Source organism: Mizuhopecten yessoensis, unplaced genomic scaffold, assembly GCF_002113885.1.
Source record: "Mizuhopecten yessoensis strain PY_sf001 unplaced genomic scaffold, ASM211388v2 scaffold10311, whole genome shotgun sequence".
Lineage (NCBI taxonomy): Eukaryota > Metazoa > Mollusca > Bivalvia > Pectinida > Pectinidae > Mizuhopecten > Mizuhopecten yessoensis.
Genome location: NW_018408483.1, coordinates 427,454 through 452,283, shown reverse-complemented (window position 1 = coordinate 452,283; position 24,830 = coordinate 427,454). Strand labels below are relative to the sequence as shown.

Sequence of the window (24,830 nt, the reverse complement as noted above, 5' to 3'; positions counted from 1 at the left end):
AATGGGTCTTATGTTGCAAAACCTAAAATTAGCGAGAAACGTGCTTGAGTAGGTGTTTTAGAAGGTTCCATCGAGTAATGAGGCGAAGAATTACCTGTAAACGATATACTATATATTTACACAAATATGTACGTAAACGGAAACACTGTTATCAATACCGTTAGGGTTTTTGCTTTGAAGTTACATGTTAGGCATGGTTTAAAATCGTGTATATTAAAAGCTCAAAAATGAAACCACACCTATTATTGTAATATCGGAGGAAAAAACCTTTCAAGCAGTTATCTGTTAAATTTCCCACTGACAATTGATCATGGCAGTGATACATCAACGCTAACCTTGGTATGATAGAAAGATTAATATATACATGAAGTTCTGCAAAATTTACATTCTAATAATTACCGTGATAAACAAAATCAAAATTGCTATATGCTCCATACCTGTAATGAGTTTAATTACACGTGTCAGGTATGATATATGTTCGGCTGATGTATAGGTGCAGTATAGCATTGCACTTTACACACAGAAAATTTTCAGAACAACACATGTTACGTTGTTTTTTATCGCCATACCAATTACCGTTGTTATCACTATTATTCTAGTGTACTTGAACATATCACCTAGATTACCACAAACATATCCACTTGTATAACGCATAGACTACGTGCCTTACTATGTGCAATATCTACGTTCGGCGATGTGTCTGATTTAGTCTAGTATCGACGACATATACACAGTACTAAACGCGTGAAGAAACATTTCGTCGATTTTTATGGATGATATACCATAATTGATGAAAAGAAACCAAGTGAAAATTTGAATAGTTCGGTTCAACAGCAGTGCTGTCCCTCCTAATTTCCCCATGGAAATGACGCCCGATTTTGGATTAAAATTTAAGTACAATTCCTAACATGACGTGGCATGTCTGTTTCACCGATACAAACAACTCGCTAAGTAATTCAAACAGTAAATAAATACCGATGATTGTCTACGGGTTTTCTACAGGCGGTGATATATAGTGTGTTACGAATCTAAATGTGCCTACATACCAGTGTATCTGTACGGATATCTTTGCGAGACGTTTGGTTTTTATACACCTGTCAATCACGACAGTGTATGATTACCATAACTATAGTGTATGCAAGTGCATGTTTACTGCTATTGTCTGCATAAATGAAATATTTGATGCGTGTCTATTTAAATTTATGCAAATTTAATTCACACATCTGCATATGTATATTAAGCTTCATTATCTTAAGTATGTTAAGTCAATGAATCAATATATTTTCTCTATAAGACCCATGGCTATATTTGTAACAGCCTGTTTCTCACAGCGATCAATTAGAATCCGAAGACATGTAGGAACATTTTAATTTTGATATCCTATGTTTACTGTAACCTGTCTTACTCTCTACTTACTAAATTATACCTACCTTCAGTTATCTTTGATCTATGTTGGTTACAGCTGCCTGTAATTATAGTTTACTACGTTGTACGTATCTCTACCTCTATGTTTACTTCAATCTACCTGTATTTTACATTGAAACACTAGACACCTGGACTAGTTAATTATGATAATCCATGGTTGTTACATTCTGCCTACATTATTTGCTTACCCTTATCTCTGTAGCACGAGACGCCTGCGTCCTCCTGGTGATTACAGTTATTCTGGCCCCAGGGGTTGGTCCGACAGTCCAGCAGTGACTCCTCCGATCCATCACATATCACCTCGTCCAAGACTATTGGCAGTTCCGCCGGTCCGGGGCCGAAGTGGGCAAGAGGGTGGGCCATCTGTCCAACATAAAACAACTTTCTTAACCACCTAAATATAAATGTATCACATTAAATAACTCCAACGTATTATATTATTGTTTTTGTTTTTGAATATGACGGTAATGTTTACACTTACGCCCCATTTTAAGCCCAACTGGCGACACACGACGTCGGCCGCCGCGCCGTCCCAGAAGTCGTCACACACCGTCCCCCATGTAACGTTGTCCTTGGAAATCTCCACGCGACCGTTGGTTGGGTCGGAGCCGTCTCGTAATCTCAAATACAGTACTAGAATGGAAGAAGGGGATACATGTTTAAACAAGATGAAAACTACACGTTATGCATAAACCTATGTATATTTATCCCTATATTAAAGTAATATGATAGTAAATGTTATTGTTCTAAATCTTCAGATAATTGCTTTGTGCCGGGTATATAACTCATTTACCGGGCAATAGATTATAGAGCTTTGTTACTGTCCTAATAACCCAATCAAAACATTAAACCGAGAGCACCTCCCACACCCATGTCAACACGTCAATGGACTTGTCTAATCTACTTTTCGACCTTGACCTATGTATTTGTTTATTATTGATCGAGATATCAATATTGGTATAGTGAAGGAGTATATGTGCTTCTCGCTAGATTGTTGGAAAATGTGACCTAGACAATGGTTTTTTTTCAATATCTGTCCGATTCGTATCGGTATAATAAAAAAACTAAAATATGGGATTTCAGGAATAAAGTTTTAGCGAGTCTCTAGTCCCCCACGGCCAGATGTATAACCCAGGGAGGACGACATGTCTTAACAACGATGGTGGCGTAAAAATGTGTGCGTGGTTGGTTTGCAAATGTATAATAAAACGGTTATAAAACTTGGCACGAAGAAAATGTCTCTTTTTTATCCCTTCACGACATCAAAAATCTGACTTCTGGCGCATGGTTTGCCTTATAGACAAATGAAACGACTATTTGTGCCGGTTCGTGGCAGTTACATAATAATGTTACAGTATGGGCATGGGGACGTTTCTGGTTCCTCGATACTAGGTTTTCCTTAAACGAAATCAAGGAAAATATTTTTGGCCGAGGGAAACCAGAAACTTACTCCATCCCGAAATCCTATGCTCAACCTGTTTTATTACACCCATACAAAACGTAGACATTTTTAAAATACTTTTTAAAATCAATAACCAACCTGCTTTTTCCGAAATCTTATCAAGAACTATATCACCTTTTTCAATCTCGTATGCGCTGATGTCTAAAATTCGACAACAACTGAGTTTGGCCAGGTAAGTACAAACTTTGGGAGGTGACGGTTTGAAGATAAGCGCCATTTTACTTCGTCTCCCACCATCACGCACACTGATCCGTGACGTAGAAATATACTAGATGTTAACTGATTGCATGCGACCCATACGAAAACATCTGAAGTACATGTATTATAAAATTGAATTTAGGTACAGAGCTGTAAACAAAGTTTGTATATATTTTGGATATCAAATATTTCAAAAATTCAAATATTTGTACGAGATTGTTTTACAAACGATGTTGATCATTCGAAAAACTCGCTCAGAATTACGGCAACAAGACTCTTACAACAAATGCCCATTGCTTATCATGTTTATTTAACTTTTATTTAAAAAGACTGTGTACTCTGGCAATCTCCCTCATTGTCTGCGCCACAATCCATTTGATGATTTTTCACAACGTCAATTGCTTTAAATGGTGTGAAAAAATTGAGAATGCATTAGCTTCGCTTCCCTAAATTAAGTACTACTAAGTCTAGTTCCATAAGACCTGCATCAATTTTGCATCAAATTAAGATAATTACGTTGGATTATCTCTGCGTAAATATATGTGAGCAAACATTCAAGTACACATGTACACCCGCAGTGTATTTTCCTTTTCAAAATACCTTATTATTAATATAGGGTTGCTCTTGGTGAGAGTCCCCTGATGATCAGTCACATAGATTATTTGACATGTTTACAAGTTTTATCGAGAACGAAAACATGTTTTTCTGTCAATTATTGTATCTGTGTTACTTTCAGCACAGTGTGCCGCCATCTTGTGACGACATGAATAGCTGCGACCTCGAGGTCAAATGATTTAATCCGCCGGTCGCAAAGAACCCTTCAATAGATAGACGCTGTACATGGGAAACGATAAGGAACGAATACAGAGGAAATAAGTGCATACTGGATATCAGGGTGATGTCTCGATTCGGCCCTGTGACGTCTTTAATTTGATTCAGTACAAATATTCATCATCCCTCAGTCGGAATGATTTAAATAATTCGTCCACTATTTCCCGTGTTAGGAGTTCAGATGAGTATATGGTAGGCCCGACACACAAACATTCTTACATCGGCCGTCTATGGACGCTGGTTACCCCCTATCGTTAGTGCAACCCATCACACAACTAAGGACAGAGATGGAGACTCTCATCTTAATATTGGTCTCCAAATACATTCTTGGTGGTTTCTTACAGAATAATTTACAAGCCAATTAAGATTAAAAACAAAACCTACAATATTTATCACATCATTATGGGACATTGATTAGATTCCACCCCCTGCTGAGCGACAAAGCCACGCAGGAATCTCAACCTGGCGTGACAATCGGATAGACTCGGAGAGCGGTGTGGCGGAGGGTTGTTGAGGCGAGGGGCTCTGACAGAAACACGAACAATCCACGTATGGGAAGGCAGATCAGTCCAGACTTAGACAAGGCCTAAAATTGAATGTAATTAGTAGTGTTTTTAAATATCTGATGTTGCTAAAGATAATGATTGTCTCCCACCTGGGGGAGGGTCTGGTGTCTGTACACATGCGTGACCTCGCCAGCACTACGTCAGATTTGTACGTGGTAAAAACCTGTAACGGTGTGACTACATCGAGATATCAAGCGGACTTACTCGATATTAGGACTGTTTGATTCGATATAAATATAATCCTTTGTCGCATGCATACCAAGTGTAACGTCATATTAAGGATTATAATTATACATGACGTCTTGAAATTGAAGACGTTGAATGCCAGACTTGCCTAGAAAACCTATATCGACATTTATTTGCTTTGAGAGTTTGTCAATGATAAACAATGATAAATTCCTTTACATCTCGTTCGTGGCTTGTAGCTAGACACAGGTTCGTTAAAAAAGAAAACACATTACTCGTTCGGCCGATCTGATAATAGGAAACAAAACCTTATTTAAACCTGTTGATATTTTTAATCACCAAGTATGTGAGTGATGATGATGAGTCTTTGAAACCTTCTTTAATCTAGTAACATTTGAGTCCGTGTGTGTCTGAGTCTTGGTTGTGAGTTTTTTTGCCACGGAAGTCTTTATTGTGCTATTTGAATCCCTGGATATATTGAGGTTAGTTTAGGTTCGTATTGAAGGTTTCCATCATCTAACACAGACGAGAAATGACAGACAGTGATTGACTATGTTTTTGAAGGATAACAAATATAAATTAATATAAATGATGAAATAGATTTAAATGTTAATTAATACTGTTCGACTCTGTCGTTAGTACAAGGTGCGGCTGTGTGTCGCCTGGAGCTCAGTCGTCCGTAAATCATTTCCAGTGACGACCGTGACAGGTAAATGATCGTTGTTATACATTAATACGGCGGCCAATCAATGGAGCTACGTAAGGTCATCACAGACAGGTCATTCCTCGTGCCCTTTGACAGAGTAACAACAAGACGTATTCGATAGTCCGTTATTTCATTCTGTCACAAACAAACCGTTTAAGATATCGGTCCGTGATGCTAGACCTCACAAGCAAATCCGTACAGGATAATGTAGAACTGTGGCACCAGACACCAGATGTTCAGGGTTTTAGTTTAACAGCTATATGGTCATACATTGTATGGAGACAGTGTCTACAGACGATGGGACACTCTATAGCGGTATATCTATAAAATGTCATGACTGGACAAGATTGCACAACACCCCGCCCGGTCTCAATATTCTGACGACACACAACACCCCGCCCGGTCACAATATTCTGACGACTAGCTAACCAGATACTTGGGGAGACACTGCCGAAAAAAACAGAGTTGATAATACGAGCTTTAAGCTCATTTCCCGGCCATCCGGATCAAGGTAAATCGATAAATTAGATACGCCTTTCAAGTTGTACTCATGATCAAGGTGTCCGCCTCAGCGACAGACTTCCCTTATAGTACCTGTCGTGGAATGTGCGCACCTTCGTGAAAGCACGAGGAAGTGATCCACGTGACCAATAAACATCATAATAAACATAACATGGGTTGTATAGATAATCATGTCTATATATATATAAGTATCGATAATGTGGCGCGAACACCCACGTTCTCGACATCACGTGATCAGGTTCTGCTCTGTTGTGAGGCCCGAGGACATCTTCTGGTCAGATGGTGGTCAACAGAAATATATGCTACTTAAAAAAATGGTCTGTCAACGACCGCTTATTGTCGCGTACACAGCGAAAGGTTGTCCGTAGTCAATGTTAGGGTTTGTCGGACAGCCATACCAGCCCTTTCTTTGTTAGTCGTTTAACCCCTGTTAGAATAGGCACTTGCAATTAAAACTAAATTTTGTTTTAAAAAGCATTTTACAATAATTTCAGCACCACCATACTGCCAAAACACAACTTTAAATTTGTTTCCAACGAGAAACTAGCAACATTCATGACAATATGTTCGTCAATAATTCTTTACTGTAAAAAGATTATGCAAACTATGGCCGTCATTTTGTTTTGTCAGTTTGACCCCCTACACTCAAAATTTTGGCTTGGTAACTTCCATTTTCAGATTCAATACATATTAAATAAGTTAGAAAGATGTGTTACCAAATTTTACTAAAAATGTGCCGTTTTCATTTTAATATGATGTCTTTTCCGAAATGTGGACAAGTCTATGTGTGGTAAATGTTAGGCGAGTCTGCTTACAACAGACTTCTAATAAGCAGCAAAACGTAAAATTACTTCTCTTACCAGGTGTAAAATATCACATGTCATCACTACGTTTTACAAATTGTTGTTACATTAAAGTTGATCCAACAAGAGTGTAATTTATTACGTGCAAGAAAATCATGGCTATCTCAGCGTAAACCCTTTTAGGCTTGAAGACCGAGTTTACGAAAGTGTGAGGAAAAACTGAGAAAGTAATTAACAGCACATTTCTTTATTTTTAATTACCCGTCGACGTGAGATGAACTTTTCTGGCCTACTGAAATGACTGAACGAACAATGCTTACGCTATGTAACCCGTGGACAATTCATTAATCTGATGTAAAACACGAATAATAAATAAGTCTTATGAAAAAGGGAACGTTACCGGGTTGATAGTTAAGGAGTTTCGAGCGCACGTCACGCGCCAACAGCTACTTGACATTTACAACTGTATCGATCACGAACTAATGACCCGTTTATGTTTTCCTGGATATTACTGTTTACAAAATTACAGATGACATGAAACAAAATGTGAAATGTTGGACGAAGAACTGCTCTATCATAGCCCAGTGTCGCCGGTCGGGATCGGAAAGGCTCGTATATCATCTTCTAACGAGTGTTTTCTCATTGTTTTGTAACATGGACAGGCAACGAGCTAGGGAAACAATGCCTTATTCAGCCCCAACATAGTACTATACGTTCCTCGTCACATTGAGTTTATCCTTACGGAAAAGATCATTTTCCTGTGTGGAATACAGTTAGATTATACCATTCCAAAGACAATATACATTGAGTTTCTCCTAAATAACAACACACATTCCCTGTGTGGAATACAGAAAGATTACACCATTTTAGACACGATATACTTCCTTTGTAGGGAACACGTTGTACATTGAGTTTATTCTGTCTAAGTATAACAACACAAGTTCCCTATCGGTGCTACATGTACTGTTAGTCTATGCATTGAGTTTATTCTGGCTAACTATAACAACACAAGTTCCCTGTCGGTGGTGCATGTACTGTTAGACTATGCATTGAGCTTATTCTGGATAAGTATAACAGCGCAAGTTCCCTGTCGGTGGTAAATGTACTGTTAGACTATGCATTGAGATTTAACAGCTTCAGACAACAGAAATCTGAGGATTTGCTAGTCCTATCCATCCTGGTCAAAGAAAAATAAGATGAACAACAGCACAGACAGACGTGTCACTGATTTAACAACATAATTTTTACTAGAAGAGTGAAAAGCTTTCAATGTCGGAACAACCATTCGTAGAAAAAATGCAAGTCTGGTTGATGTGCTGTGTGGAATACAGTTAGATTATACCATTCCAAAGACAATATACATTGTGTTTCTCCTAAATAACAACACACATTCCCTGTGTGGAATACAGAAAGATTACACCATTTTAGACACGATATACTTCCTTTGTAGGGAACACGTTGTACATTTAGTTTATTCTGTCTAAGTATAACAACACAAGTTCCCTGTCGGTGCTACATGTACTGTTAGACTATGCATTTAGTTTATTCTGTCCAAGTATAACAACCCAAGTTCCCTATCGGTGCTACATGTACTGTTAGACTATGCATTTAGTTTATTCTGTCCAAGTATAACAACACAAGTTCCCTATCTGTGCTACATGTACTGTTAGACTATGCATTGAGTTTTAACAGCTTCAGACAACAGAAATCTGAGGATTTGCTAGTCCTATCCATCCTGGTCAAAGAAAAATAAGATGAACAACAGCACAGACAGACGTGTCACTGATTTAACAACATAATTTTTACTAGAAGAGTGAAAAGCTTTCAATGTCGGAACAACCATTCGTAGAAAAAATGCAAGTCTGGTTGATGTGCTGTGTGGAATACAGTTAGATTATACCATTCCAAAGACAATATACATTGAGTTTCTCCTAAATAACAACACACATTCCCTGTGTGGAATACAGAAAGATTACACCATTTTAGACACGATATACTTCCTTTGTAGGGAACACGTTGTACATTTAGTTTATTCTGTCTAAGTATAACAACACAAGTTCCCTATCGGAGCTACATGCACTGTTAGACTATGCATTGAGTTTATGCTGTCCAAGTATAACAACACAAGTTCCCTATCTGTGCTACATGTACTGTTAGACTATGCATTGAGTGTAGTCTGTCCAAGTATAACAACACAAGTTCCCTATCGGTGCTAGATGTACTGTTAGACTATGCATTGAGTGTAGTCTGTCCAAGTATAACAACACAAGTTCCCTATCGGAGCTACATGCACTGTTAGACTATGCATTGAGTTTATTCCGGCTAAGTATAACAGCACAAGTTCCCTGTCGGTGGTACATGTACTGTTAGACTATGCATTGAGTTTTAACAGCTTCAGACAACAGAAATCTGAGGATTTGCTAGTCCTATCCATCCTGGTCAAAGAAAAATAAGATGAACAACAGCACAGACAGACGTGTCACTGATTTAACAACATAATTTTTACTAGAAGAGTGAAAAGCTTTCAATGTCGGAACAACCATTCGTAGAAAAAATGCAAGTCTGGTTGATGTGCAAAAAGTGTTCGGCATTGTAGAAAAAATGGATTTTGTTTTCTCCAATGACAAATATCCACTTATAAATGTGTTCTCCTTGCAGACATGATTTCCGTCTCTTCAAAAACAAACTTCAATTCAAAGTTTCGAAGGTTCTCTCGGTTCTTGTGCCATTTATTGCATCAGGTTGACGTAATAGACATGAAATGGAGTAGGTTTTTTGTAATGCAAATCGAGACAATATTTGACAAAACTGTTGGGATAGTGAAGGTATGCCGGGAAATGTATTGATATACCCAGCTAACGAAACGGCAGGGGTGCGTGAGCATGTCATCATCTTCAAAAATATACAAAAATTGGCACAATGGCTGACAACACCTTACTGCCTACGGGCGATGCATTTTACATGTATGCTACATGTATAACAAGGAAGTGTGTCCGTCTTTCGGACGTTACCAAGTATTTTGTACACCCAACAGAAATGTCAATTTTGTTACACGAAAGTTAGAAGGGGTCGATTTTTTGCGATATCGAAAGCTTTCAACACACATTTATATATAACATTTTCATTGGAGGTGCATTTTACCAAGTGTTGATCGAAACCCCTAATATTACACTCTATCCATTACTCATGATAGATCCAAACATATAAACTGTAACAAATTACCAGGATGTGACCAGAATAATTCAAAAATTGAAATTTCTGTTTGAAATCTTTTTACCCTTTAACTTAAATGAACTGAGGTCAGCCCATACAGTATATTTAGTATATACAGGACAATGAGTAACTGTACATAATAGCTGGTGACAGACCGTCATGGTATTTGTTAGAACATTCATATGGTAATCAGCAACTTATTATAATCTAAACACACCTGGTTCTGTTACCTATCCGTTGTGATGTAACCCCTCCGCATTAGAGCCAGTTTGGTCTCTGTGGTGTATAACATATAGATAGATAGATCTGTTCATATTCTGTTTGGTGTTAAGAATGATAATGACCTGTTACCTCTTCTAAGCATTTGCTGGCCACACATGAATTGTACAAGTACAACCCCCGGGTTCTGCAACGCTGTATTTAAATCACACCCTGCACTAAACGATCGCACTTCCGGACTCTCTCTCTCTCTCTCATATATATACATCTAACTGAAAGTTAGAAACATGTTACAGTATATTTTTGGAGTGGGACCATACAAACTTTCACAACTCATGAAAGCGGCGAAGAAACAAGTTATAGCTATATGATGCTTATATTGTTTTCATGTCATAAAATCGGGAAAGAAAATACGTCGAAGCTTCTCTAATGTGCCAAAAAGGCAAACCGTCAGGTTTAGTGGCATAAAAGAGCGCTACAGTCGTTTGCTTTTGACAAGCGGACAAGCCAAACCGGTGAAGTGGGACGAAAACAACCCCTGACTTTTGACCCCGTATCAATCCGCAATCACATGTTAAAATCTACTAAAACTACACGTTTTTCAAAAGTTAAATATCTGTATGTTCCATTCAATGTAAAATATGTCCACAATTACCCATTTAAATTATTCAAATGCACTGTATTTAAACGGAACAAATTTAAGATAGGGATTACAATTGTATGAAACACTTGCTGATTGGCTGACTTGGTTGTGTGAGTCCTTTACGGGCTTTCGTAGTTACAGGCTCAAAACAAACATGCACACTTCATGTAATATTACATAAAGTGAACCGGTCTTATAGTTTCTCAAATGTAACAAATGATGTTTAACTCTTGTCTATGTTATTAATTGTGTTTTTACAAACCAAACTCCATCTTCGCCCTGCAGCGTCATGATCAAACGTTGTATACGACTTGGCCCCAGGCTATTTATTTGAAAAATGAAATATTTATTGCCTTTCGATATAATACCTGAATACAATACATATTACACAAAGAACCTTTTCCATATGAAGTTCATATCTCCGATAGCACATGAACTTTACAGGGATAATCCTGGAGGGGCCATGAGGCCATCGACTCATCATTGCTGAAAATGACCCCCTCCATCTTCCAATAATCTGTTACCTTTACAAAGAATATCCCCTCTTAATTTTGTTATTGACTAAAATTGCTGAAAATGGTCCACTGCTGTCAAATTACAGGATTTTCCCTGAAATTGATTCGGATTTACGATTATTAAGTGTGTTTTATTATTACAAAACATTTTTTTACATTTAATCTACGTTAACTTATCCTTCAAATGATATTGTTTATTTGTTAAGACATAGGCCCAATTACCCCTTAACACAAGAAGGTCACTTTTGGCCTTGAGCGTCAAAAAAACTCAAAAGACGTTATTCTGAAATCATAAATCGATTGTTTGACATACACCATTGTATGTCATCATCCCGTTGTTTCCTGCTGTGTTACTGACCCAAGACATTATGAATAAATTAGATATGTCAAAGCGTGTTATATTTACATCATCACTCACTGTAAAAGCAACACGACCTCTAACATCTACCATCCGAGCTACATAAATCAATCGACACAGGAGACTTCAAAGTCAGGGGAGATCACTGTGCAACAACCATGCATCCTTTTTAGGTCATACTTCATCCTTGGTGTTCGACGAACGCCCTTCCGTTGTATTTAAAGCGTGTTGGTTCGGTGGGTGAATTAATGTACCGGACAATCAACACTATGAGAAATGATTGAAAAGTATGAGATCTTGTTATAATATCAATCATAATAGGTCCTATGATCAGCCCACTTACTCAGTGACACATCCACAAAGAATGCCGTTTAGAACAATTACTTGGCCAGACAGAAATATCGTTTTATCTGAAATTCCTCGCTTTTTTAGAATAGCTTGTTATCTTAGGTTATCTATATCGGATTTGATAAACATGCATACTAGTATACACATGTTCAAAACTAATATTTCGACAAAGAATTTGTAGTTTGAACGTGCTGTATTCTGTGTCATGACTTTGTCAGGACGTTAAGTACATATTTCAAAAATCATTTTAAACAAACAAAGATTAACACTTTAATGAGGCAAAGATATATTGATATTAACTCTGAAGACAAACGTTCACTTTGCCTCTGATAGACAAACTATATCCACGTGCCGATGGTGGTCAGCTACGTATAGACTAAACAACTTAATACGGACAGCACTCGCTAATCAGCCTGTTTTAACCAGCTGCGTATCGTACATTTTTATCATTCTCGTGGTTAAGCGTCATGTGATATCATCACTGAGTGATAAATGTTTTAAATCTAAAAAATGATACTTCAAAGTAATTACTTGTGTAGCGACAACAAGCCTCGCGACAAAAGAGGTTAAAGTTCAGACGATTGCCTCCGGTGTATGTTACGAAAACTAACCCGAAGGCTTTTTGTCCCATTAATATTAGCGAGATCATCTGTTAGATCAACAAAGGTGAGATCATGAGATGGCTAGTTTCAAAAATTGACAGTGACATACTCCGGGTAAGACAAGATCAACATTGAAGATCACTATCTTTAAAAGAGCCAAATAGTATGTTTATAAACACTATTGACCAACACCTGTCGGTCAAGATCAAACGGTCTGTTTATAAACCCTACTGACCAACACCTGTCGACCAGGATGGGTTTGTCATTATTTCCATTATTGTAAACGTTTATGTGTTCAATAACTGACTCATTTAGAGAAGAGAAAAAAATACATTGTTATTCTGTACTTCTACAACGGAATCTATAGATAATTTTCGTAAATTCATTTGAGAGATTTTCACGAGACGTGGGAAATAGTATATTTTTCAGAGAGAAGTATCGCATTTCTTGAATTAAATTTTAAAATGTACAGCTCTAAATGTTGATGTTCAGCTACCGTTGTCACGCTTTCATAATAGGAAGGACATATACAGAGTCTTTGATACACATACATGTATCTAACCATATGTAGAAATGCGATGTATACTGTTATATATATTGTGTCCTGAGGTATGGAATTTTCGGTGCACATCTGTAGATACAGGGCGACACTGTCACTCACGAGATGTCACGTGGGATGGCGCGTGTGATGAATGAAGATGTAACACCAGGAAACACGTACAAGTGTGAAATCGAAGTCATTATTCAATTTTACGTTTTTGTTTTGTTACCAACGTATGTGTTCATAGCCGTCTAACTATACATGGCACTTGTAACACAGGGCGGTGCGTTTACGTCTAAGAGTGTTTGACTGTCTTATTCTGTACTATTTTGTACCATGCACGAAGACATCATAGATTTAGCAAAATATCCTTTTTTGAAATCTTAACTTACGATCCATCACTTCTTCAAAAAAGTTTTTTTAATCGTAATTCGAACTCAATTATTAAAGTTTCCATGGCACGGAAATAAAGCAATGAGCAATAAATAGAATTAACCAAAAAATGGGACGGGGTCGCAATTAACCAACCAATGAGACATGAGTCGATATTAATCAACCAATGAGACGCGAGTCGATATTAATCAACCAATGAGACGGGAGTCATTTTTAATCAACCAATTAGACGTGAGTCGATATTAATCAACCAATTAGACGGGAGTCGTTATTAATTAACCAATGAGGCGGTGGCCGCTATTCACCAACCAATGAGACGGGAGTCGTTATTATTATAATAGCAGGAAAACATACTGAGCATGCTATTTTGCCTTTATAGTATACACAGTTTAGCATTGTTATCGTGATCTATTGGTACTCCCTACATGACAGGTAAGGTATCAAAATCGCTGTTATGTTTTAATTCTCCTGTCTCTGCCAGGGCAGGATTTTATTAACGACACATTGATGTTTTTTTTCCAATATTCTCGTCGGCGGCCACAGTAAATCACTACGATTGCTTCAGGTATAATACAGAAGGATATAACGCTACGTTATCTGACTAAAACCAGAATTACAGAAGTAAAATTATGAGCAATCAAACCGCAGTTCATGTACGATGCAAGACGCATATCTTAAATTTCCGATCAATATGAGTTCATACAATACACTTATTAATTGGACACTTGCATAGAAACACTATAAAGGAAGATAGTAGATCTTTTCCTATATACAGGACCTTCCTCATGTCTGGTGTTTTATTGTCTGATGTTTACAGGTATGTATCCCACGTAATATTTTCAAATTTGCAATAAAACTTATATGTGTATGTGCATTGTACAAGTACATGTGATTTGAATAAAGAATTTAATTAAGACTATAAGAAATTAAAAATTAAGAGACACAATGAGGAAACTGTTTCACAATCGCTACAAAGCTCGTGTAGGTTAAATGTGACCAGGGGGTAATTAATGGGTTAAGGGAGGAGGGGGAGGCTCCTGAACCATCAAATACACAAGCTTTGTCCCCGTACTAACACATGTAGGATATTGCAGACAGTCATTTATATACAATGCAATGGTCTCCGTAGCCTAACTACCTTATGATTGTGAAGGTGGGAAGTTATCCAAAAACGGGGAGAATAGTAAGGCTTAGTTAATGGTGTCATATGTGAACATGTATTACATTAAAAGTCTGAAACAGTGACGCTATTTATTGAAAAGCCTGTGTACATGTATGAGTCATACAATTAATTACAACACAAGGTTCTTCACAAAGTAACAATTAATAACACGAGGCACTTCACGAAGTAACAATTAATTACAACACAAGGTATTAAAAAAAGTAACAATTAATAACACAAGGTACTTCACAAAGTAACAATTAATTACAACACCATGTATTACACAAAGTAACATTCTAAGGTCAACTGTCACAACCCATTTTTATTACATTAAACATGTCTAAAATGAGCAGCACAGTGACCAGTCCAAAGTTCAAACCAACAGCAATGGACCTGTCCAAAGTTCAAACCAAACAACATAGCGACCAGTCCAAAATTCAAACCAAACAGCAAGGGACCTGTCCAAAGTTCAAACCAAACAGCAAGGGACCTGCCCAAAGTTCAAACCAAACAGCAAGGGACCTATCCAAAGTTCAAACCAAACAGCAAGGAACCAGTCCAAAGTTCAAACCAAACAGCAAGGAACCTGTCCAAAGTTCAAACCAAACAGCAAGGGACCTGTCCAAAGTTCAAACCAAACACTAATGAAAACTTCCCAGACGGAACACATTAGGGACATGTCAAACAAAATACCAGATATCTTTTGTAAACGAACATCACAGAGACCTGTCTCAACCGACCACAACGAGATGTTTTCTGATTGAACACTGGGCTTAATAAATGCATTGTCACATAGCTGACGATCCTGTCTACATAGGTATGAGGTTATATAGAGTCCAGTATAGACAGGTCAATCAACTAAATGTCAGACAATTAAACTTGAGCATCAGATATATCATAACCAATTTTGGTCACTGAAATGTTTAATTAACTGTTTCTCCAAAGATATATCACACAGTGTAACTGTTATAGGTGTTAGATATGTACTACATATATAGGACATCGTCGGTTACCTAAGGTAGTCTTGTTCTTCAAATACAGGATCGAAAGTGTAATTTCCAAGTCCAAATTAAAAGATATTTAAAAACTCACATTTACTCACTCACTGCATTCTGGTGGTCATTCAATAGTATGAATTGTGAGACATATACATATATATGTTAAATGACCATGTAACAGTTTATGATATCATGACATTTTGTGACCAATTAGCATATAAAATATTTAAAACTGTCTTTGAAGTACACAAGTATAATTATATATATATATACTCTTGTTGTTAGTCCAAACTGCATGTTTATGACTTCATCGTATGCAGACTGAATGTTGAACATCGAGACATCCAGTATACCTTACACCGTGGTCGCCTTCAACATTCCGATATATACATATAATACCTTAATATTAGAAACAAATAGCCATTTTTACGAACTTTACATACGTCATTCAGAACTGACCTGACGTGAATTGTAAAAGAGGCCTTGAGAATACTACAGGTAGATCATGATTATAATGTATCTCCATATGGTAAAGCTACCACGTCATTGATCCATCCGTATGCGATTAAGACAATGCTCTCATATATAGACTTGTCCCCAGCTGTATATTATAGGGAAGTTTAACTCAAAATCTTCCTAATTAAATATAAAATAATTTGTTTTAATAATGAATATGGTCACGATTTCAACATTCAGACCCACTTAGGCGTGTAACAAGAGGTCAGCATGTAAAACAAATAGGTGACGTCACGGATACAGACGTTAAACATAACGGACAAGTTATCAATAAACTTAGCTTCGTGGTAACTAGATATATTAGTCATAGTGTGTAGCAATGTGCAGAAACATGTAACCTATACAAAGACATGTGTACCTCAAATATGTACATGTATTGTATAATGTGTACCTCAAATATGTCCATGTGTTGTATGCTAATGTGTACCTCAAATATGTACATGTATTGTATGCTAATGTGTACCCTCAAATATGTACATGTATTGTATGCTAATGTGTACCTCAAATATGTACATGTATTGTATGCTAATGTGTACCCTCAAATATGTACATGTGTTGTATGATAATGTGTACCTCAAATATGTACATGTATTGTATGCTAATGTGTACCTCAAATATGTCCATGTGTTGTATGCTAATGTGTTCCTCAAATATGTACATGTATTGTATGCTAATGTGTACCTCAAAGATGTTCATGTATTGTATGCTAATGGGTACCCTCAAATATGTACAAGAGTTGCATGATAATGTGTACCTCAAATATTTCCATGTATTGTATGATAATGTGAACCCTCAAATATGTACATGTGTTGTATGCTAATGTGTACCTCAAATATATCCATGTGTTGTATGCTAATGTGTTCCTCAAATATATCCATGTGTTGTATGCTAATGTGTACCTAAAATATGTACATGTATTGTATGATAATGTGAACCCTCAAATATGTACATGTGTTGTATGCTAATGTGTACCCTCAAATATGTACATGTGTTGTATGATAATGTGTACCCTCAAATATGTACATGTGTTGTATGCTAAATATTTCTAATCTCATGAATTAAGGTTCCAGTTATTTAGGTAGTAGGCAATTATATGTTTTAATAAGTTAAGTCAGTAAGCCCGATTCATGTTACATTCATTTATTTAAAACTATCAGGGACTGATACATGATTCAGTTTACTTAAATTAATTTGTAGATTATATGAATTATTACGAAACATCAATTCAGTGGAGAATATAAATGATAAAACCAATGCGATTCTTAGCTTATTTACTGCAGATTACGTGAAGTTCCCTAGAGTATACAGTAATACACGTGTGTTCATCTAAACATGCCAATCAGCCATATCGCTAATGATTAATAAACAATCCTAATAATAGATAGATGATTTTGTGGTCACTTTGGTTTTGTTGATGACATTGACGGACAAGGTGGGCTTTATTTACCTAAAAGTGGATTTCAAGAACTGCATATCATGGTATGACGTCACAGTCGTGCAGCACGTGACTTACACATTAATATCAAATGTCAAGATGTATTGAATTGCAATCATTTATAAACACGATTATTATACAGGAACGCATTTAATTTGCAAAAACACAAATGACTGATAATTATCTTTTTTCTAACATGCATAATATCATAACTATAGGATGTATTTACGAACTCATTATCGTGCTGTCAACACCACGGCGTGTGACTCCCGCTTAGTGATGGTATGTCAGATCAACACCTTAATGTCACTGTGGCGACATTGGGCACATTATCATAATGAGCTGGCAGCTTTATGTTTTTCCAAATCATTGTACGTTCCGCAAGACAATTCTAATTACAATGTAATGATGATTACCACTTTCATCCAGGTGTAACCGCAGTGCTTTAACGGAGCTTGGTTAACGCTCGGTCGGTAATCGTTTTATATTATAATAAAAAACACATCCAAGCAAAATTGTTTTTTCCAAACTCTACATACGAAGTGTGTCGCTACATCTTTAAGGCACAGGGAAAATCAAGTCCTATGTCGCCATCTGAGCTGGTTTTAGTTGGCATTTGTGTATCGTGGAACAGAGATTAAGGATATGTAGACTTCGGGAAAGACTGGAAGGAATCACAAAGGACCGATTGTGAATAAACTTCACGAATGATCTAAAATCTAGGGAAAACATCTTTGGCTACCACCTCTTACTGACACAATACATCCCAAAAGGACACCCGACGGTACTACCAACTCCTGGATGGCACTGGTCAAGAAAAAAGTACAATAACAGACTTATCAAATATACCAATCAAACCTGACTACAAAATCGTTATATACTGACATTGTGACATTGAAAACGGGACACTGAGCAGGGAGCTGCTGTGGTAATCTTCAGCTTTCACTAGCAGTTTTTTCAAGGTGTTGCATCATCGCAACAGCAAAGGTTTCTTGAAGACAGTGTCAGATATGATAAAACTCTCAAAGGTCACGTTTAAAGTGCCACTCCACTGAAATACCTGAACGTGATGTAGCATGACGCCCAACATCGTCACATTAACACAGGGCTAACCAGCGGTGCAAAGGGAGACATGGTCGAGGACAAAGCTCACAAGTGTTTTAACTGAGGCAGCACATCATTGAATTGTTTTTACAATACCCAATAATCAGGAAACGCGGAACGGAATCACAATACAATGCAGTAAAATCTCACAGGACATTGCATTGGGATACAGCAGGCCCTCCCTTGTCGTAACACCAAGCATAAATGGAGACAGGGTAGTTTTCTTGTCCAGTTAACATTTACGTAAGCATAAATGAACTTTCTGTAGATCAGTTGTTGCAGAGAGCGAAACTCTTGTTTTAAATAAATTCTACTACAATACCAGAAGAGTTCTTTAGAGTATGTTAGGTATGCTAAACAAATTTCTTGGATCTAGATGTCATAATGAAATGAAGCTTTTTAATAACAATGTCACTATTTAAGCAATTTCAAGCTACATTTGCACCCTAATTCCATGTCTTTATGTGTGTCTTTGGAAATTTCCCTCAGATTTTTACCTTTACATGCATTCAATTGTACGTGCACTTGTATCGTTAAATGTCTCATTTGTACGTGTAAGTATATAATTGACTGTCTCATAAATCAAGCCAAGCTGGATATCAGCATACAACTTGTGAATATTCTAACAGATACATGTATGATATTTACAACATTATAAGTATTGCTGGTACTCTGTGAGGGTGACATGCGTTACCTTGATAATATAAAGATGTATTGTTGTGTTGTAAATTGTTATTTATATAGCCAGGATCAAACATGTATTTAGAAACGTCTTCATATTAAAGTGATAACAACGGAACAACTGCAATGTGCCTTGTGTTAATCTTATACAACAAACGGACACCACGTAGAGAACAAAGCTTAATGGAATATCATTAACTGAAAATCCTACAAGATAAAAACATCGTATGCATGTTTGCTATCTGGAACTCTGCATTGTGCGGATTTATGCAGATAACCTTACTAAAACGATACAGGTAAACTGTTAGAAACATTTGCGGACGCCTAGCCCATTTCTCTTGACATAATAACAATGTGTCTAGTACACCATGGTGTATTCTAGTTAACAAATCGGTAAAACCCGGATAGCTGTGTAAGAGTCCGGTTTGCGGTTTTCGTCATTAGTTTGATGTCCGTTTGTGATGAAGGAATGCCACAGCTGTTATTAATGATGACATGGAGAGAATATGAAATGAGCTAGTACGTATAATAGCGTTACATTAATAGCATTCTTCTTTCGCTTCTTTGGTCATACCTAGTACCAAAATTCAAATAATAGAAGATCGGAACAATTAATAAAATTTATCCTCTATTCAATGGAAGATGTTTTCAATTCAATTCAAATATTCGCGCTCATCTTTAATTATTTAAAGAAAGATGCAATGGAATTGAACTTGTTTTTCAAATGAATTGATCATTAGTCACTTAGGTTTAAATACTAGTACAATATATTCTCGAATGAAATGTCCAATTAAAGATAGTTTCAAATGCATTCAATTAATTGTACCTTTCTTCAACTACTTGAATTTATTTTTAATTTGGTGTTTCGTCGACAAGATGTTGCAATAAATACACATGTTGTAGTAACCACCCTCATGTTACTTATAGAACTGAATTTATTTGACGTTGTCACTGTTCTTGCCCCCCAGACATCCACACTTCTGATAAGATATATTTCTGCTAATATTATTTATTCGTAACCTGAAGTCTTTCACACCTATCGTTCTCGCTGAACTAACCACATGGCTACCCTCCGGTGTATGGCATCAGAACACGCTCAACACATGGCCCCCTGTAGTAATTTACCCGGTACAGTCACCGGGCACCGAAATGAATGTCACATGACCTGTCTGTGGCGACGTACCAGTACAGGTCGGTATCATACATATGACATGAGCAACATGAATGTCACGTGACACATCGGTAGTAATGTACAAGTTGGGATATATGAATATAATTATAAATGTACGTAACATCTGGCTCAGTAGTCCTCAAAGCATTCGCAAACTCAAGCTCAATCATTCTGCTCTATTTGTTTTCTTTTCTTGTTAGTTTAGATATCTTTAAAGTTATGAAACAAATATGAGATATCAAAACGAAACTTTCTGAATTGAATTAGAATTTGAAGTTATATAAAGCTTCGGAGTGTGAGAATGAGAACGGTTTTAGGAATGCTCTGTAATATTCGAATTTCCTCGACTATTTTCGACCAATGTTAGCACACCATAGTCGAGTAATTGATACATACCACAGACTAAGTATAACCTAATTCCGTGCACTATACTATATGTGTCCTCAGAACCCTAATTAGTGTGAGGCTTGTTGTACCAAAATTCCCTTTGTAATGAGTTCAGGTCTTGGCCGTCACATGGTGTGTCGGCGTCCAATTGTAGACGAAGACATGGTTCAATTGTCTTTAATCTACATGTATCGTGTGAACATGAGGTATTCTGTGTTAGACACCTTCCGGTACAGAACAATGGGTCCGAATCGATATTGGTCATTATTGCTGATATTCAGAGTGACTACACACCAATGAAAGATATTTAGTAAATAAAATGCGACAAACAAAGTGTCTATAAATCATTTATACTAATTTCATTTACTTAAATATGTAAACTACGCAAACTTAGCATATGTACAAAGCAGGTAGTTCAACGTCAGAAAAAACATGAAGCGCGTGCTAGACAGTAGCTTTTATTGACAAGTAGGTGTAATGACGAGAGACGAAAGAACTGACAAAATGTAGCGATACCATAAGTGTGCAACGTCAAGACACATCTATCTGTCCGGTATGTTATAACCTTTGTCGTGGCCAATCATATCTTTGTTATTGTACGTTTTTTACGTTGTCATTGTCTCTCAGACCCTTGTTACCGGTATGTTGTGATCCCATTGTCATTGTCTCTCAGACCCTTGTTACCGGTATGTTGTGATCCCATTGTCATTGTCTCTCAGACACTTGTTACCGGTATGTTGTGATATCATTGTCATTGTCTCTCAGACCCTTGTTACCGGTATGTTGTGATACCATTGTCATTGTCTCTCAGACCCTTGTTACCGGTATGTTGTGGTCCCATTGTCATTGTCTATCAGACCCTTGTTACCGGTATGTTGTGATACCATTGTCATTGTCTCTCAGACCCTTGTTACCGGTATGTTGTGATCCCATTGTCATTGTCTCTCAGACCCTTGTTACCGGTATGTTGTGATACCATTGTCATTGTCTCTCAGACCCTTGTTACCGGTATGTTGTGATACCATTGTCATTGTCTCTCAGACACTTGTTACCGGTATGTTGTGATACCATTGTCATTGTCTCTCAGACCCTTGTTACCGGTATGTTGTGATACCATTGTCATTGTCTCTCAGACCCTTGTTACCGGTATGTTGTGATACCATTGTCATTGTCTCTCAGACCCTTGTTACCGGTATGTTGTGATACCATTGTCATTGTCTCTCAGACCCTTGTTACCGGTATGTTGTGATACCATTGTCATTGTCTCTCAGACCCTTGTTACCGGTATGTTGTGATACCATTGTCATTGTCTCTCAGACCCTTGTTACCGGTATGTTGTGATACCATTGTCATTGTCTCTCAGACCCTTGTTACCGGTATGTTGTGATACCATTGTCATTGTCTCTCAGACACATGTTACCGGTAAAATGTGATACCATTGCCATGGTTTCTAAGACCCTTGTTACCGGTATGTTTGCCACCATTGTCATGGTCTCTCAGACACATGTTACCGGTAAAATGTTATACCATTGCCATGGTTCCTAAGACCCTTGTTACCGGTATGTTTGCCACCATTGGCATGGTCTCTCAGACACATGTTACTGGTAAAATGTGATACCATTGCTATAGTTTCTGAGACCCTTGTTACCAATATGTTCTGTCGCCATTATCACGGTATACAGGAGTGTTCCTGGCCATCCACACGTGTCTGATGGCCCCCATCGGCGCTGCCGATTGTGGAATACGTACGATGACTGTCCCTTAGGGCGATCGCTTCGCTATCCTGCAGCTATCAGTTAAACGTATTTTATCAACAGATCTCAAACCTGGTACTACCTGTCTGGTATATCTCACATTTACAAGTCCTCCCTACAACTGTCTGGGATTCCCTAAACTAGACCAGAAATGGACAACGAGTGTCCTTGTAATACATTAATTAGCAGCGTTATAAACATGGCATATTTGTTTAATTTGCAATTCAAATTAGGTACACTTCATTCACTACAACATATAATATGCATTATTGTGAGGTTGCACATAACGAGTTGAACGCTTCGTCCTTATACCTGTTCCGTGAGTTACATCAGCCACTACAAGGTACCATTCCGAGGGTGTTACGATCGGTTCAATGGACCATTTCTAGACGTGAACTACCGTAACGTGATGACATCTCTAGGGAAAGTGTGAACCAGGTGTCGTCACTCACACTCACCGGAGCTGGTGCCCGTTCATCCCTTTCATAAATTAACTATTATATATAGGTTTAGTCGTGTGGATAGCGTTTATAAAGCCTTACGTAAGGGTTGACGGTCAGGTTAGGTAGCCATCACCTTGTTAACTATTAAATGGACAGCAGTATTCGCTTCAATGAAGATGTTAAAGGTCATCTTTGACTGATCCATTTTGTCTGGTCATGCTGATGATGTAGACCGTACTTTATCAGTTGCCTTGGGGAAGCTTAGCTCTACACAACAAATGACCGTTACAACGTGAACTTGTTCGCGAAGGTTGGCCAACAGTGTACAAGACATAAATCACAGTCGTCTGACTCAGACGCACACCAAGATAACACTGTATTTACATAGCTTCCTGTTGACAGTGCACATGTTCCGACTTCGTATAATCCATATGCATGTGTTTGTCCATTATTATTTATCAAACGAAGGAATTGTCAACTTGTCAACTCCAAAACCTATGAAAGGTCAAAATGCTCGTAAAACACGATTGCGTAAGCATTGAGCACAGCATAACTATGTATGGTTTATGGGTTCTGTGTGATTGTGATCAATTCAGCGCTACCTATCCCCTTCTTAAACATGGCACAGACGATACCAAGACAGGAGGTAAACCTATCGCTATTACACCGGCGAAAATGGCCCAAAAGGGGAACAATAACAGCAGAATGTCATGGAGCAAGTATTTAACAACAATAACATCAAAACTGCAGGAAATTAACATAAGTAAAATATAAAAGACATACAGTGGTTTGTATAATAAAATAACTTTAGAATGTAACGAATTTTGGAAACGTTTTACCAGATGCTGTGAAGTGAGATGTTAGCCTACCTTTGGTAGATGGTTTGGCAGACTGGCAGCACACGAATCCCAGGAACAGGATACCCACACAAAGAGGCAGCAGTATTCTGTAAATGTGTGCCATGTGCCCTGTTGTGTACATACAGGACCATACGACACGCGCTGTTACCGGTATGTTATTCCCACTAATTACAGGTAATAACAGATATTGGGCTCTGTAACATCCATACAGTCGTAATAAAATCCAAAATAAAGAATTCCGGTATTTCCACACACAATCACAGAGTTACTAAACAGAACATCAGCTTTAACAGTCCACTTAGAGGATCTAGGAGATATAGGAAAGCCCTCTGGTTACCTGATCGTGGCGATACGCTTCGCTGAACACAGGTGTCAAGCTAGTGTAAAAACATGCAACTGATCATGACACCAACCAGGACTTAGAGAGATAGGCGTAGCTGCTTGGAAGCGACTTTCCGCCTCTTATCATACCTCCGTGATTGCCGAGATATATCCACTTAAATGATTAGTTTTTAGTGTGTTGTACAGGTAGGGTAGGCAATGATGGCTGTGGCCTCCGGTGGCCTCGCGACTACTCGCGCAGATCAGCGATAAAACGTATGGACCTCAGGCGCACTCATACACCTCCGGCCAATCACTGGTCAGTCGCTTTACATTTGACCACGAGATGACATGTCGTATATAGTCAGATAAAAAAAAACACAAGAGAATGACCCCTGTCGGCACTGGACGGAGTGAGGCAAACATCAAAAGGATTACTTAGTCTGTTGAGAGTTAAAATATTTTGA

At 37.7% G+C, this 24,830-nt stretch overlaps 1 protein-coding gene across 1 annotated transcript in view; it reads right to left on the bottom strand.

Moving 5' to 3' along the window:
- The window catches only part of LOC110460054 (deleted in malignant brain tumors 1 protein-like), a 54,082-nt gene extending 29,649 nt beyond the window's left edge, over nucleotides 1-24,433 (bottom strand). The window contains exons 1-3 of the mRNA XM_021512760.1: nucleotides 24,052-24,433; nucleotides 1,907-2,058; nucleotides 1,614-1,788 (exon numbers count right to left, since the gene is read on the bottom strand). Coding sequence (XP_021368435.1) covers nucleotides 1,614-1,788; nucleotides 1,907-2,058; nucleotides 24,052-24,163 — 439 coding nt within the window. The 5' untranslated portion in view covers nucleotides 24,164-24,433. The remainder of the gene's footprint in view (nucleotides 1-1,613; nucleotides 1,789-1,906; nucleotides 2,059-24,051) is intronic.
- Between the last annotated feature and the right edge of the window lie 397 nt (nucleotides 24,434-24,830).